Below are 16,786 nucleotides of genomic sequence, written 5' to 3'. Positions count from 1 at the left end.
CACATATAACATTCAGAAAACCAAAACCACGAATGACCAATAAGCGAACACAAAACACTGGGTCAGACGTAGGACCATGACAACCCCAAAGCAATCCAAATTAACCACATGCTGCTTTTGATGTGAGGAGCTCTGATTGGTTGGACAGACACAGGCTGGCTGCCACTGCTGTTTGTGCTCATAGCTGTGCCCAGAAGAGTGTGATCTTGTACAGAGGCCGTTCAGCCTCAAGATTTACACTCTGACCAGCACGGATATGTGAAGACTGAAGCTGAAGCTGTCCACCATAACTGATGGAAGACTGATGGATGTATTACGCCCCAGCAGTACAAGCTATCTACCATTTTTAGTAAGCTAATGTGCTCTTCGCAAATAAAGCTTAAAACACCTCAGACTATTAGAACTAAGGCTGGGTTTGAAAAATTGATTTCAGTTTGAATAGAGTGATGTCGATTGTTTAAATCCTGAATCGAGTTTTAAATATAAACCTATTTTGCCAGAAACACCAGAATCTTAGGTTAAAGCTGATGAAACAATTTCAACAACCACCGAACAGCAAAAACAACAACAGGATTAAAGAGCAGGTAAACAGAAAAATATCGCAAAACTCTTAGCTGTGTCTCTAATCAAACCTGTATAACTTGCTTCACATCAACAGCATCAGGTAATGTTCATGGTTTTCTTCTGTTTTAGTTCTGCAGTATATTTTTAAGGTTATCGGCTGTAAAAAGTCAGTCCAGGACAATTTCCTTCATGTTTTTCTGTTTTATCCTCAGCTACTTTGACATAAAGACAATGTTTACACCTCTGATGAAGTCTCACAAGTGTCAGCTTTGTTTTTATACGCAGATATAAAAATATGGATATGTACAGATAAATGAGCAGAATTATACTATTTCTGACTGAGTCGAGTTGTGGATTGAATTGAATTGGTACTTTGTGAATCAGAATGGAATCAGTTATAGAAATCAGTGACGATATCAGCCCTAATTAGAACCAGCACTGAGGCCTATGACATTTATACAGTGTCAGAGCAAACTGCAACCTACAGCCTTTAAACTAGCAATTAAAATGCTGACAGTAAACACATCAGTCCAGATGTTACCACATTACTTTGTGAGTTAAAAGAACTGAGACAGGCTGATTAAAATAACAGCTGTCTCAGTTCTCTCATTCCTTATATTCAGTGTTGGGACTAACGCGTTATTAAGTAACGCGTTACACTAACTACGTTATTATTGTGGTAACGAGCACGGTAACTAGTTATTATGCCAAAACCAGGAACGCGTTACTCGTTACTGGGATTTAGATAGGCTCGTTATTCGTTACTTCGTGTGGTGGCTGTCGCGGAGCTTCCACAGATTCAATAACATTAGCGAGTGGTGGAGGCCAGCAGGTGGATGAAGGAAAAGGGAGGCAAGAGGAGAGACCCGAAGCGGCCGCTGGTCCGAGTGTGAACTGAACTTCAGGTAAGAAGTTATGACCTGCAGTCCATCTGAGTCACATATAAATCAAGTTTAGTTGGAGTTTATTTTCGTTGTGCTGACTTTTTCGTACTGCGTGCTAGCTAGCATGACGGAGTTTCTATACAGCTGGGTGGTGCTATGTTACTGATAGTGAACTTTATTTTGTTCATACAGGTAATTATTAGAGTTGCCAACCGTCCCGTAAAAAACGGAATCGTCTCATTCAGAGAAAATATTACGCGTTTCGTATTGAGGTGAAAAGGAACAGTTTGTCCCGTAATTCAGATAGAATGGAAAAGACACAAAGCTGGATTTATTCTGTGTTTACGCTGCACAGCTGCCTCTTCTCCTCTCATCCTCTCACCCTCCCTCTCCTGTTTCTACTTCAATCATGAAAACTGATCAGTGATCAGCTGATCGGCTTTTCTCTCTTGTTTGTTTATCGCCCACTTTGCGCCAGAAAGAGGAAACCAGCGGATGTCGCGCTAAACAACAGCAGCACGTTTAAGCTTGATCAGCTATTGTTAGAATTTATTTAATATTAATTTCTAGTATCAGCTGATGTTTGCTGGAGCCACAGCTGTAAAGCTGCTGGTCATGATATCGGTTTGGTTATGTGGTGAGAGGGAAACATGAAGATGAAACCAGGAGATGTCCTTACTGAATCATCAGAGCTGTGATGGAGAAACAGGTTTACCTTTTAGGTGACATGAATGAGTTGAAGGGAAGTTATGAACTGTTTCTGAGAGACAAATAAAACCAGGATCCTTTTCTAAGCAGCTGACAGCTGGTAACTGTGCAGGGGCGGATCTAGCAAAGTGTTGCCAGGGGTCTACGTGGCATAAAAATCCCAAATTACTGCTGGCTTTCGTTAACATAAACCCAGCTAGCACAACAAAATGGCTTTTCTCAGACGGTTCAGTTGGACAGGTGCATCTTGGGTGAAATACTTTCTTATTCTCATTTAAAATGTCTCACTTTTAAAAGAATAATTATCTGAGTCTTGCAACAAACAATTGATAGATTGATGCATATATACCATCAGAACAGTGTACATCACTGTCACAACAGTGTTTGTTTTCATTCAAAGGCTTTATGATTTTTCCTATAATGATGGGCCGGTCTCTAGTCAAAATGCCCGGGATGATTTTTTTGTCCCAGTCCAGCCCTGTATGCAGCTCATCTGCAGTCTGGTGTTACCTACATCTTCCTATTCAGAAGGCAGAATTTCCGAGTTCTGAGTACAATCGAAAGCACCACGACTGCAGTTTTTGTGTTGGATGTAAAAAGCAGGCTAGGATAGAATCAGGCGTGGGATTTCTCTTGAGGAAATGTGCACATTATTTTTTCCTTTCTATTGGCAGGTGGCACAGTGCACTTGTGGCAAGTAAGCAAGAAGACTGGAAAACTTGCTGGGTATCCAGGTACGAAAGCAACACATTATCAAGAGAATTCTGAGTAAAACCAAAGTTACTTTCCCTAGTAACTAGTTACTCTGAAAGTAACGAGTAACTTGAAGTAACTGAGTTACTTTTGCCAGAAGTAACTAGTAATGTAACTAAGTTACTAATTTAAAGTAACTTACCCAACACTGCTCATATTATCTCCAGTCTTAGCAGAGGGCAGCGATCACTTAGATTTCTCAATCTAAACAGTGAATGCATTTAAAGCATGAACTGCACACCTAGCCATCAAAAGTTTGGTAAAGTAGCATGAATACTGTAAAGTTTTATCTGAGACCATGAATCGTGTTTGATGATATTACACTCTGACTGTTCTTCTCCTTCATTTTTCAATTAGGTTTAATCAAATGTGGCAACTTTGTCTTGTGCTGTAAGATGAACCCACTGTCTTCATGAGCACACCTTTTTAAAAACACATCCTGTTCAAAGGTGATTTGTACACGGTCAAACTAATAGGAGAAATAAAAATACGAACACATAACGAGTTTGGATGTTGGCAGATCTGTAATTGGTTATGAGAACAAACACCAATGAAAGGGGTCAGTTTCACTTCTATTGAAAGAACTTTCGCTTTCCCTCAGCTTTGGTGAGCATTTAAGCATTAAACTACTCTCCTTAAAAAGTCGATTGAATTTAACGGTTTTCAAACATTTCATCACTCATCTGTGAGACTGAAGAAGTCACTTGGATGAAACAATTTTCCAAGGAAACATCCAGTGGAGCTAAGCTTTTGGGCATATCCTTGCCTATAATTTATCCATCAAGAGATTTTTTTTATGTATACATTGTTTTTCAGTTATTGTTCATCTTGTTTTTCTTATTATCTCCTATTTTCAGTCTTAGCAGCACCTCTCAGAGTAAACCACTGTAAACTTTCTGCCATTCATCAGACAACAACATCATTGAGCCACGTGGTATTCTTAGGAGATTAAGACCAAAAAGTGACACAAAAATGAAGACACAAATTAAATGCCGAATTAAAATCTACAACATGTTTAGGAAGACTTAAAAAAATAGTGATTGACTGCAACAAACCTTAATAACTTTTATTTATTAGTATTTGTTCTCAAGTTTAAAAATGATACACATGTAAAGCTATGTCAAAGGTTAGCTATGGTATAATTAGATGTGTATGTATACTCCATATATCTTCAGTATTATATGAATCATATGATGAAAAAACACTTACCTCACGTCTTTTCTTATCACAAAACCGATGAATCATCCACTGCCCTTTAGTGGCTGCTAGCCGCGTCCTTAGCATGTTTTATTTCCTGCCACTTCCCGCTGGTCTATCACATTATTGTCTCCCCAGAAACACTCCCCTTGAAATTTTCTTTTTTCCTATATTCATTGTGTTTTGTGTGTTTTTGCACAGTTTTTCTATTTGGTGGTGTTTTCCTAAGTTGCAGTCCATTTGGCCTCTCAGGGCCACCCTACTGCTGAAGAAAGAGTCGTTTTAGTTTTTTGAGAGAAAAACTGAATTATAACGTTTACATAATTATTAAAACACCTGACCTTTAATCTTTTGGGTGTGATGCAGCAAGCTTTTCACACCTGGGTTGGGACATTTTATTTGATTCTTCTTTCCAAACATTCTCAAACATTTGTCAGGTTGGTTGGAGACTGTTGGTGGTCCTCTTCAGGTTTCTGCAGACATGTTCAAAATTTACTTTGTGCCATGCGTTGATGCTTTTCTCCAATGTAGAGGTAGAGCACTCCTCTCTGCACTCCACATTTGTGTTCCAGAGGGATTCAATAGGTAGTGATAGGTAGGTAATTACAGTGGCTTGCAAAAGTATTCGGCCCCCTTGAACTTTTCCACATTTTGTCACATTACAGCCACAAACATGAATCATTTTTATTGGAATTCCACGTGAAAGACCAACACAAAGTGGTGTACACGTGAGAAGTGGAACGAAAATCATACATGATTCCAAACATTTTTTACAAATAAATAACTGCAAAGTGGGGTGTGCATAATTATTCAGCCCCCTTTGGTCTGAGTGCAGTCAGTTGCACATAGACATTGCCTGATGAGTGCTAATGACTAAATAGAGTACACCTGTGTGTAATCTAGTGTCAGTACAAATACAGCTGCTCTGTGACGGCCTCAGAGGTTGTCTAAGAGAATACTGGGAGCAACAACACCATGAAGTCCGAAGAACACACCAGACAGGTCAGGGATAAAGTTATTGAGAAATTGAAAGCAGGCTTAGGCTACAAAAAGATTTCCCAAGCCTTGAACATCCCACGGAGCACTGTTCAAACCATCATTCAGAAATGGAAGGAGTATGGCACAACTGTAAACCTACCAAGACAAGGCCGTCCACCTAAACTCACAGGCCGAACCAGGAGAGCGCTGATCAGAAATGCAGCCAAGAGGCCCATGGTGACTCTGGACGAGCTGCAGAGATCTACAGCTCAGGTGGGGGAATCTGTCCATAGGACAACTATTAGTCGTGCACTGCACAAAGCTGGCCTTTATGGAAGAGTGGCAAGAAGAAAGCCATTGTTAACAAAAAACCATAAGAAGTCCAGTTTGCAGTTTGCTACAAGCCATGTGGGGGACACAGCAAACATGTGGAAGAAGGTGCTCTGGTCAGATGAGACCAACATGGAACTTTTTGGCCAAAATGCAAAATGCTATGTGTGGCGGAAAACTAACACTGCACATCACTCTGAACACACCATCCCCACTGTCAAATATGGTGGTGGCAGCATCATGCTCTGGGGGTGCTTCTCTTCAGCAGGGACAGGGAAGCTGGTCAGAGTTGATGGGAAGATGGATGGAGCCAAATACAGGGCAATCTTGGAAGAAAACCTCTTGGAGTCTGCAAAAGACTTGAGACTGGGGCGGAGGTTCACCTTCCAGCAGGACAACGACCCTGAACATAAAGCCAGCGCAACAATGGAGTGGTTTAAAACAAAACATATCCATGTGTTAGACTGGCCCAGTCAAAGTCCAGATCTAAATCCAATCGAGAATCTGTGGCAAGATCTGAAAACTGCTGATCACAAACGCTGTCCATCTAATCTGACTGAGCTGGAGCTGTTTTGCAAAGAACTGGCAAGAATTTCAGTCTCTAGATGTGCAAAGCTGGTAGAGACATACCCTAAAAGACTGGCAGCGGTAATTGCAGCAAAAGGTGGTTCTACAAAGTATTGACTCAGGGGGCTGAATAATTACACACACCCCACTTTGCAGTTATTTATTTGTAAAAAATGTTTGGAATCATGTCTGATTTTCGTTCCACTTCTCACGTGTGCACCACTTTGTGTTGGTCTTTCACGTGGAATTCCAATAAAAATGATTCATATTTGTGGCTGTAATGTGACAAAATGTGGAAAAGTTCAGGGCTGAATACTTTTGCAAGCCACTGTATTTGTGCACACTTCCATCCAGCCTTAATGTGCACAGCACAGTCCAGAAATGGCAAACTATTATTTGTTGTATCTTCCTTGGTAAACGTTATGTTTCTATCCACCGAGTTGATGTGAGCAGTGAAGGATTCTACTTTTTGGGTTTGGATTTTGATACAGGTATCTCTGGAACACAAACTCGGGATAATCAGGACCCCACAGAGTGGGCTCATAGGTTGCTACTGCTACTTGAAGCAAAGAGTTTTTTTTGTTTTTTTTAAATTCTATCATGGGGGACCGGCAAATCCAATAACAACTGCTTTTCCGCTCATCTTTCATCCAGCCATGTTTCAAAAAATCCTTGGAGCACAACAAGTTATACTAGCCTGGGGCTAGATTAGAATATAGATTAATTTTTATCTGATTTGATAAATGATGGTTAAATTCATTCCCATGGATTATTGTGTTTACCAATGAATAGAGAATGTAGTTAAGGTAATTACTTCTTATGACTCAGAGGTTTCTTAAAGTGTGCAGAGAAATCACTGATTACAATAAACATAAAGAAAAAGCTGTCAGGGTATTTCAGCCTTTCACATATTTTACTCTTAAGTTTCCATCCGTGTTTGTTTACTTTTCAGATTTAGTGTGTACAGCCAGACATAATGGCAGACTGCCAAAACTGACTACTACTCATAGTTTTACACCTATTGATCCACTGTCAGCCACACCCACAACTTCCTAATCCCTGTAGCTTTGTCAGCGGATCACGTCTTGTCCTGTGTCTGTATGAGCTTCGTGCCTTCTTTCAGTGAAATTGTAAAGAGGGATTGAGACAGTGTGAGGGTTTGTGGAGTGCTGTAATGAATGCTGTAGTGGAAGAAGTTCTTTGTTCATGTTGTTTTTTACTACAAATAATGAATAGAAGACGCAAACAAAAAGAGTGAGAGGGGCAGGAAAAGTTGAAGGTGGGGCTTTGTGTGTGTTAGGCTGAGGCTACAGCAGTCACCTCCAACACACTTGGGTGCGAAAACTATGACGTCCTCCTCTTCCCTCAGAAGTGATCTGTGGCCGGCCGGACTTCATTCCACAGATGTGCTTTAACAAAGTGTGAAGCTGAACTCTGAGCTGTGACAGTGAAGCAGTGTGAGAGTGTCAGTAGATGATCAGCAGAGGAAAGTGAAGCTGCTGTGAGCTGATGTCCTGAAGGGCTTTTAAAGAGTCTCTGAGTTTGACAGGAACATGAAGATGTTTGTGGTGTTTGTGATCCTCCTGCACGGTAAGTACACCTTCCTCTCTCTGCTCTCATCATCAGCTTTTCTTTCATCTCTCTCTCTTTAATGTGTTGAAGTGCAGCAGGAGGAGATTTCCATCAAACACTGGATTCTGATTCAGATCAAACTAACAATCCAAAGCCGCTAAATCTGAACTTGTTACAATCACTTGCTCTGTGTGTGTGCGTTTGTTTTTGTTTTTTGGGGTTTTTTTTGCACTGTCCTATGAATGAATCAGATTCCTGGAAGGGTGCAAACTATTGGTTTGTTTAGCTTAAGTTTGTATTTTCACTACAACTTGTGGAAGTTTCATTAACTATATATTTCAGCTACAATTTCCATTTTGCATCATGTTTCTGTTTAGCTCTTTGTTCATTAATTGTAGTTCTTTCACATGTTTGGTTACAGTGTTGTACTGTGCAGTTCAACAGAATCTATTCTCTTTGATAGCACTGATCAAGCTGTTTTTACTTCAATGCCTTTTTTTTAACTCTTCACACATTAGCATTAACCAGCTTTGTGAGTCATTTCTAATCTGCCTATGTCTGTGTACAAATGTTTGAACATATGGCAGATAAACTGTATGCGTGTACGGTCCCTCGTTTATCGAGGAAGTTAAGTTCCAAAAATAACCTGCGATAAGTGAAATCCGTAAAGTAGACAACTTTATTTTTTACAATTATTATAGATGTTTTAAGCCTGTAAAACCCCTCACTATATCCATTATGGACTTTTATCAAAGAGGCATGAACATTTTAGCACTTTTATCTCTTGTTTAAATGCTTTCAAAGTTCAAACCTTTGTAGAAAACTGAGTAGAGTATTATAGAATGAAACCTAAGGCGCCCTTAGGTGCCTTTGGCGGTATAAAACGTTTCGCTGGATGCATTCTGTACTGTACAGGAGACACAGAACGAGATTGATTGACAATGGTCTACAGCCATTCACGACGCAGACACAATGCGCTGTAAAAAAAGAATAAAATTTAAAAAAAAATGCAAAATTGCACAAAAACAATCAGCAAAACAGCGAGGCCACAAAAGGTGAACCATATTATAGCGAGGGACCACTGTATTAGAATCAATAAGGCACTGATAAGAATCATCTGGAGCAGACGTAGAATTAAAACTTTATTACAGTCTCTGTGCACATGGGCAGCTGGAGACCTGATGGTTCAAGTGTGGATCCTGTTATACTTCTAAAATTTGAGATGTAAATTCTCTGTGGACATCCGTGTGTTCACCATGTGATGAAGAGATTTATATGAGGTCTGAGTGGACCTGAGAGGCAGGTATGTATACGCAGATATAGACATGCACAATCACACATGCGTACCAGCATATCTGTATGTGGTGATGTAATCCTTTAATTCAGACTCCATGATTACAAAAGAGAAGGAAAGGTTCTGATGGGATTCTTGAAAATGTAGAGAGTGAAAACGAAGGGAGCGAAAGAAGAAAAAGGCCTACAGAAGTCTTATGGGTAGCTAGAGGTGGTAAAGTAAATCGATTTTAGTTTGGTTTAGGTAGCCTAACCTGGTGACTACTCTCGATTTTTATCTTTAGTATTTTTCTTGAACCACTGAGCCCTGAGTTGTTCCGAGCCCTTATCGGAGGAGACCAGTCCAGAGCATGACTGCCATGAAAAAAAAACAGCCCCCTGCCTGGACCCTGGGGAGGGGCTTCTTTTTATGACTTCCAACAAGATTAGTATGAATTTAGTGTTGTAAGCAGAGCTTATTGCTGTGAGAACCTCTTGGGATTGACCACTCACACGGACTGAGATATCCCAAAATACTACTTGGAGCTAAAAAAACAAATATATATAAATAAATAAATAAATAAATAAACAAAATAATAATAATACTAAATTTTCCTACCCGTCTCATGTATATATATATATATATATATATATATATATATATATATATATATATATATATATATATATATATATGTATATATATATGTATATATATATGTATATATATATGTATATATATATGTATATATATATATATATATATATATGTATATATATATATATGTATATATATATATGTATATATATGTATATATATGTGTATATGTATATATATGTATATATATGTGTATATGTATATATATGTATATATATGTGTATATGTATATATATGTATATATATATATGTATATATATATATATATATATATATATATATATATATATATATATATATATATATATATATATGTGTGTGTGTGTGTGTGTGTGTGTGTGTGTGTGTATATATGTGTGTATATATATATATGGTAGTTGGTTCCATCCAACTACCAACCACCTCAGTAGCACATGGAAACTCCAGTCAGGCATCATAGCGGCTAAGATGAACAGGTGCACAGGTTGGTCAGCCTGGTCTTGCAGTCTTGGCTGACTACTCTGTCTTCCAGTAGCTGGTGTTTTGCGCCTCTGGTATTCTTACCAATTCCTTTCTGTGTGACACTCATAAATTGAGTCGTGTGCCGCCTGGATTGACTATAAGAAGGTCTATGGCGCAATGCCCCACACATGGATCCTGGAAATCAACACAAAATCAACAGGATCCTAAGAGCCTCCATCAGGAACTCAATGGGGATGTGGCGCACAACACTAGAGGCCAACTTCAAGCCCATAGCACAAGTCACCATCAAGTGAGGGATCTACCGAGAAGATGCTCTGTCCCCACTGCTATTCTGCAAAGGCCTGAACCCCCTCAATGCGATCATTGACATGACTGGCTGTAGAGTATGTTTAGTCTTCAGTTTGTTCAGCTATCTGTGTTTGTTTTACGTTTCAGATATAATGTGTGCAGTCAGACATCGTGGCAGACTGCCAAAGATGACTTCTTAGAAAAGGGGAGACCATTGTGTGTCCTCATAGTTTTACACCTGTTGGTCAACTTTCTGTCAGCCTCACCTAGAACCTTCAAATAGTTTTGTCAGCTGATCACGCCCTGTCCTGTGATTGGCTGAGCTTCAGGCCCTTTCTATGTAGGGATTAGTTTGTAAGAAAGATGTTTGTAGTTGTACTGCGAGTGTTGGGAGGTTCAACTACATATTTCAGCTATACTTAATACCTCTGTAACCCTTTACACATTAGCTTTACCAACTGTATCAGCCATTTCTAACCGACATACGTCTGTGTCGAAAAGTTTAAACATATGCAGCATAAAGTGTTTTTGTGTATTAGAAACAAAAAGGCTCTGATAAGCAGTTTTGGGCAAGTTATTTAAAAAAAACAATTAGTGAAGTTAGTTCTTCAAAAAAGTAACTGAGCTAGTAACTGAGTTACAATATTATAAAAATAAGTAATAAATAAATATTAGGAAAAGTAACTATTGTGTTACTTTAAAATAACGTTTAATCCTATGGCGTATAGGGCATAATTGGCCGTTTTTGACTACTTTTGATTTTACCTCTACATTTCATCTTTTAAAACTTGAAAAACTTAAAAACTCTTACCTTGTTTGGTATCATTCTTATCAGCACAACCTTTATGGCACAGACACACAGCTCTCGCTCTCACTCATCTGTACTGAGTTTCAGAAGCAGGGGCGATTCTAGGATCAGAGCTTTGGGGGTGCTGAGCATCCAGAGAGCTGCCCAGCCAGGCAAGTAGGGCTGCACGATTTTGCATAAAATGAGAATCACGATTTTTTTTGCACTTATTAACTGCACATCAACTTCATAACAGTTGAGACTGAACATAAAAACAATAAATAAACATAAAAACAACAAATGTCTCACATTTTGTCGTTGCCGCAAAATGTTGTACTGCTTGAAATTCCGTCTCCACCGTTGCTCGACGCTGCGTGTATAGAGCAGGTAGTGCAACAATAGAAAAATAGTTGCGGGACGGCACTGTGTAGCGTTTGTCTAGGGTGTTGATCAGGGCTGTGTGCCCTGTAGTAGCTAGAATAGGCTCTGGACAAGGATCAGAGAATGCATGAAGTTAAACTTGGTTATTTTTTAACTCTGAGTCAAACCTACAACAGGAACTTGATTTGTGTTTGTGTTTCTGTCCTTCCAGTTTCCCAGCATGCTCTGGCTGTGGTGGTGGTGGATGTGAATGAGGGGGAAAGGTCTGTCCTGCTCTCCTGTCTGTACTCAGATTCTATACTTGAGAAAAATTCAACAGTGATGTGGACTCGCAGTGACCTTGATCCCAAATCTGTACACCAACGACGAGAAGAAGGAGACGATCTTACAGGACAAAACCAGCGTTACAGCAGACGCACATCAATGAATCGTTACGCTTTGATCATTAAAGACTTCAGCCTCACTCTGAGGAAACCCACAAAGACTGACAGCGGCAACTACACCTGCTCCATCAGTGCTGGAGGAAAAGAACGAAAACTCAGAGACATCCAGCTGCAGGTCAAAGGTCAGTAACAAACTCAACACCTGCTGTAATTACAGGTCATAAGTCAGTACTGCAGGGAAAGGTTAAAGATTAAACGAACGCAAAACAAGTACAAACGTTTGTGGAAACAGCAAAACATGAGAAACAAAGCAGATAAAATGTGTTCTTAGTTCTATAACTTCTGAAAGACATGAGCTCTGTTTCATGTAGGTTCTACTGCTTGTGTGCAGATGTGTTTGTGTTTAGCTCAGAGAGGTTCAGCACACTCACGTCTGTACATATATCATACATGCATTAAAAGTTTATGCATGGCCCAACACAAAACCTTTAGCGGTATTTTGCTTCCGCTTCTACAGTTTATGTTTTGGTTTCTTGTCCTCTCAGACCAGCAGGTGGAGGTGAAGGTGAGGGAAGGGTCAGAGTCTGTCATCCTGCCCTGCAACACAAAACCCGACCTGCCTAAGGACACCACAGTAGAGTGGACTCGCTCTGACCTCGGACTCATCACAGTCCATGAGTATTCTAACAGAAATGATGACCTTATAACTCAGGACGAAGTTTACAGAGACCGAACGATGATGAGTGAAGACCTGCTGAGAACTGGAGACCTCAGTCTGACCCTGAAACACCCCAAAGTGAAAGACACGGGACGATACATCTGCACCATCTACAGGGACAAAGACATCCTGACACAGAAAGTAGTGCTGCAGGTCAAAAGTAGGTGCTGGAGATAAAGGTCAAAGGTCAATACTGTAGACACAGGTCAGAGATTAGAAGTCATTTTGTTTTATGTTTCCCCACAGAACCATTTCCATCCTGGGTCAAAGATCTTCTGGTTCTCCTGTTTGTCTTTGTGATTTTTGGAGGTCTTTTATATTATTTACGTCACTATTACATGTCAGGTAAGAGTCTTTCCTACTACACTACCCATAATACCAGTGGTTAACAGGTGGCCTCTTGACTGTGTTCAGACCAGACACATGAGATCGTGAGATCAAAGAACGAGTCAGGAACAAACTGAGACACAATCTGATTGAGACTAGAAGGCAAGAAGGGCGCAGGGAGGTCATGTGACCATCACAGCTGGTGCTGATGTCATCGTGTTGTGCTTTGTTGTCCTCTCAGATTACCAAGTGGAGGTGGATTCAGGGGTGGCGTCTGTCAAGCTGCCCTGCAAAACTATATTTAAATTCCTAAAACACACTAAAGTGGAGTGGAGGGACAGAAACAACAGGAAGGTCCATGTGTATCAGAACGGCTCTGAGCAGCCTGAAAAACAGCACCGGTTTTACAGAAACCGAACAGAGATGAAGAGCACATCTCTGCTGAAACCTGGAGACCTCAGTCTGACCCTGACATATCCCACGGATGACGACAACTTCACCTACACCTGTACCATCTACAGCAGGAAAGGAAACATACTGACAAGGAAAAATGTGCACCTCCATGTCAGAGGTCAGTGCTGCTTATACAGGTCAAAGGTTTTGACACACTAGACTAGACACACTGACATGAGACAAAGACCAAAGTAAAACAGGAAACACACCAACTGAACTCTAGACATGAAAACTGAGGAGACAGAAAATAGAGTCCTAAAAAGCAGGACAGAAAGGCACAAAGAAAGCACAAAACATAGTTTTTACTTTGTTTCTCCCCGAATCCCACACAGTGCTCACGTCTGTGGCATGAATTGTGACAACCCCAACTCCAAATCTGTACAGTGGCTTCTCTCAGTTCCCAATACCTAGTGAGAAAACACATGAATTAAACTGCCAAGCAACACACACACAAAGTTCTCACTAACAAACCCATTGTGAACTCAATGATCCAGCACCGACTGAAGCTCAGCCACTCGCTTAAGTAGAGAGGCAACTGATGAAGGCAATCAGCTGGCTTCAGAGCAGGAACTCTCCTCAGCCTGATGATTCTTGTAATTCTTTCTTCCGGATACACACACTCATGTCCAAACACCTATACACATAAACAGGGACAAGGCTGTGCAGAGATTTTTAGATGGGCGGGTGCTCAAAGTTCAAAAGGGGCACAGAGAAAAGGCCGAATAACAACAACCCGCATTCATCAACAATCTAATATGGAATCACATCATACTATATCACTGTCATCAGGTGGGGACAAGGCAAAGCAAACATATTCCATGTTTACCTGATGGGTACAATGTTGCTCTTGTGGGGTTTCTGCTGCTCCTGCTGTGATAGTGCTGGAGGGCAGGGCTGTGCTGATCCGAGACTGTAGACATTAAATGCAAAGATTGGTGAAGGTGCTTGGAACCATAAGGAAACAAAATAAACTCGGCTCTCCCTGTGACTCAGTTTGCCTCTCTTACTCTTTCATCTCCTCATCTCATCTATCACTCTCCACTCGATGTCCATCTGACAACAAGGCACAGTTTGCTATTGCATTAATCTATTATTTAATTATCCACACTTCACAAATCTTGCACCTAATCCATAACAAAGTAATGATAGACAATGTTATAGAACTATTCTTACGAAGCATTTATAGACCGTGTTATATCATGAATAATAATTTTTAAAAATCTATACACATAAAACAAACACTAATATAATCTGTTTCTTAATGTGTTTTCTTTAACATACAGTGTGTCTTTTTTAATATCATAATAATACATAATTATGCTGATATGCATATCATCATATTGCATATGCAAGTCCCTCAGAAAGGCAGGAAAAGCCCTGTAACTTACTTTAAAACGAAATATGTTCCCTAAAACCGTGGACAGAACTACAGACCCATGACAGTTGTCTTTTTTCATGTAATTTGAACAAGCCTCTTAAAAAGTCGGTGATCACAGTCGGCCTCTCTCGGTTTTTATTACCACTGTTCATTTTAAAGCTCGGTTTTTAAAACCTTACGATGTAACTACAGCCCAGCCCATGCAGCAGTATAATAATGACTAATAATATATTGGAGTGGGCCTGATACTCATGTCCCAGGACAGGCCCATGACAGTGCTGCCATCAAATTGCCTTTCTTTGCTTTGACTCTGTCTCCAACAAGAGGTGAAGCAGATGTTCTTACATTAATGGAATCACTAATAGAACAGATCACCTGAAAACGAGTAATGAATTTGCTGAAACAGATGTCTTTATTAATGAATTGTACTGACTAGTCTGTATTTCTCTCAGCTGAGCTGTTTCTGAAAGAAGAACTCGTTCATGTCACAGAACAGACGTCTTTATGACATAATGTATCTGGCATGCAGAGAATCATGTTCATTTAGATGTTGCTGACATTTAAAATTCAGTTTTGCTTTTATTTTGAAACATTTTTATTTTATTTCAATATTTTTTTAGTCTGAATAAATCAAACTTGCTTGATAGGACAGCTCTCAGGTAACAAGATGGCAAAAAAGTCTTTGACTCTGAAATAAAACAGCAGAGTTCTTTAAGACAGAGCTCTGCTGCTGATTAGACAGAAACCAAATAAGACACCGTTTCTGTTCAGTTGAACATGTTTCAGACTGGAACCAGTCAAACTTGATTTCATTGAAAAGATGCCATTTTCTCCATTCAGACAAAACATGTTCAGAGCTGCTTCTGCTGCACAGCTCATGTTGTGTTTTGACTCCTCTCAGTCCCCCAGGTGGAGGTGGATTCAGGGGAGGCATCTGTCCTGCTGCCCTGCAAAACTACTATAAACCTGCCTAAAGATGCTAAAGTGAAGTGGATGACCAGATTCAACAGGAAGGTCCACGTGTATGAGAACGGATCTGGCCAGCTTGAAGATCAGGACAACCATTACAGAGACCGAACACAGATGAATAAAGACCTGCTGAAAACTAGAGACCTCAGTCTGACCCTGAAATACCCCACAGACTGGGACGCAGACATCTACACCTGCACCGTCTGCAACAGAGAGGGGGAAAAAATCCTGATGAAACAAGTGGAGCTGAAAGTCAGAGGTCAGTGCTGCTGCTGGGTGTGAGCTGCAGAAGAAGAAGAGATGATGAGATCTTCATGAACACAAATCTTATTTTGTGCTTTAGACTGTTTATGAAATTTGTTGTCCTCTCAGTCTGTCAGGTGGAGGTGGAGGAGGGGGCGGAGTCTGTAGAGCTACCTTTCAAAACCACAAAAGACCTGCCTGCAGATGCTAAGGTGGTGTGGTGGAACAATGATGACAGGAAGGTCCACGTGTATAAGAACGGCTCTGATCAGCCTGGAGAACAGCACCAGCTTTACAGAGACCGAACAAAGATGAAGAGAAGATCTCTGCTGAAGCCTGGAGACCTCAGTCTGACCCTGAAACAGCCCACAGAGAGAGACAGTGGGAGGTACAGCTGTAGAGTCTACGGGGAGATCAAGAGATACAAAAGAGTGCTGCTCAGAGTCAAAGGTTTGTGTGTGTGTGTGTGTGTGTGTGTGTGTGTGTGTGTGTGTGTGTGTGTGTGTGTGTGTGTGTGTGTCTTACTGTGTGTGTGTCTGACTGTCTTGTGTCTCCTCTGCAGGGAGAGTTCAGGTCCAGGATCAAACAGGGGACATCAGGAACAGAAGCAGCTCCATTGATCCGACTCCTCTGATGGCTGATCAATCAGTTTGATCTGTGTGTTTGTGCATTTTCTACCTTAAATGTCCTGTATATTGACTGTTACCTGTAATGTCACTTTCTGGCCAACAGCTGGCGCTCTTACAAATACCAGATCTGATTTGACTGCAGTTATATCAGAGGACATTTGGCCTCAGTCAGATGTGACTTGTGTCCAGTCACATCTGTCAGTGACCTGTAACACTGATGAATCGCTAATGAATTGATACACATTACGTATTAAGCAGAATATTGGGCTATTATTAATCTGAAGA

The 16,786-nt window shown here is 40.4% G+C and overlaps 1 protein-coding gene across 1 annotated transcript; it reads left to right on the top strand.

Annotated features, from left to right (window-relative positions):
* Positions 1-7,372: 7,372 nt before the first annotated feature.
* On the top strand, positions 7,373-16,530 carry LOC146672439 (uncharacterized). The gene is made up of 8 exons (XM_085386094.1): positions 7,373-7,571; positions 11,613-11,966; positions 12,330-12,662; positions 12,749-12,847; positions 13,071-13,400; positions 15,562-15,888; positions 16,002-16,322; positions 16,435-16,530. The coding sequence occupies exons 1-8, from the start codon at positions 7,535-7,537 to the stop codon at positions 16,524-16,526; spliced, it is 1,893 nt and encodes a 630-aa protein (XP_085242220.1). The 5' UTR covers positions 7,373-7,534; the 3' UTR covers positions 16,527-16,530.
* The last annotated feature ends 256 nt before the right edge of the window (positions 16,531-16,786 follow it).

This window comes from Rhamphochromis longiceps, linkage group LG3, assembly GCF_057381845.1.
Source record: "Rhamphochromis longiceps isolate RC_006_pf linkage group LG3, R_longiceps_female_GT1.1, whole genome shotgun sequence".
Lineage (NCBI taxonomy): Eukaryota > Metazoa > Chordata > Actinopteri > Cichliformes > Cichlidae > Rhamphochromis > Rhamphochromis longiceps.
Note: the sequence above shows the minus strand (reverse complement) of the source record. Positions and strands in the feature narration are given on the sequence as shown.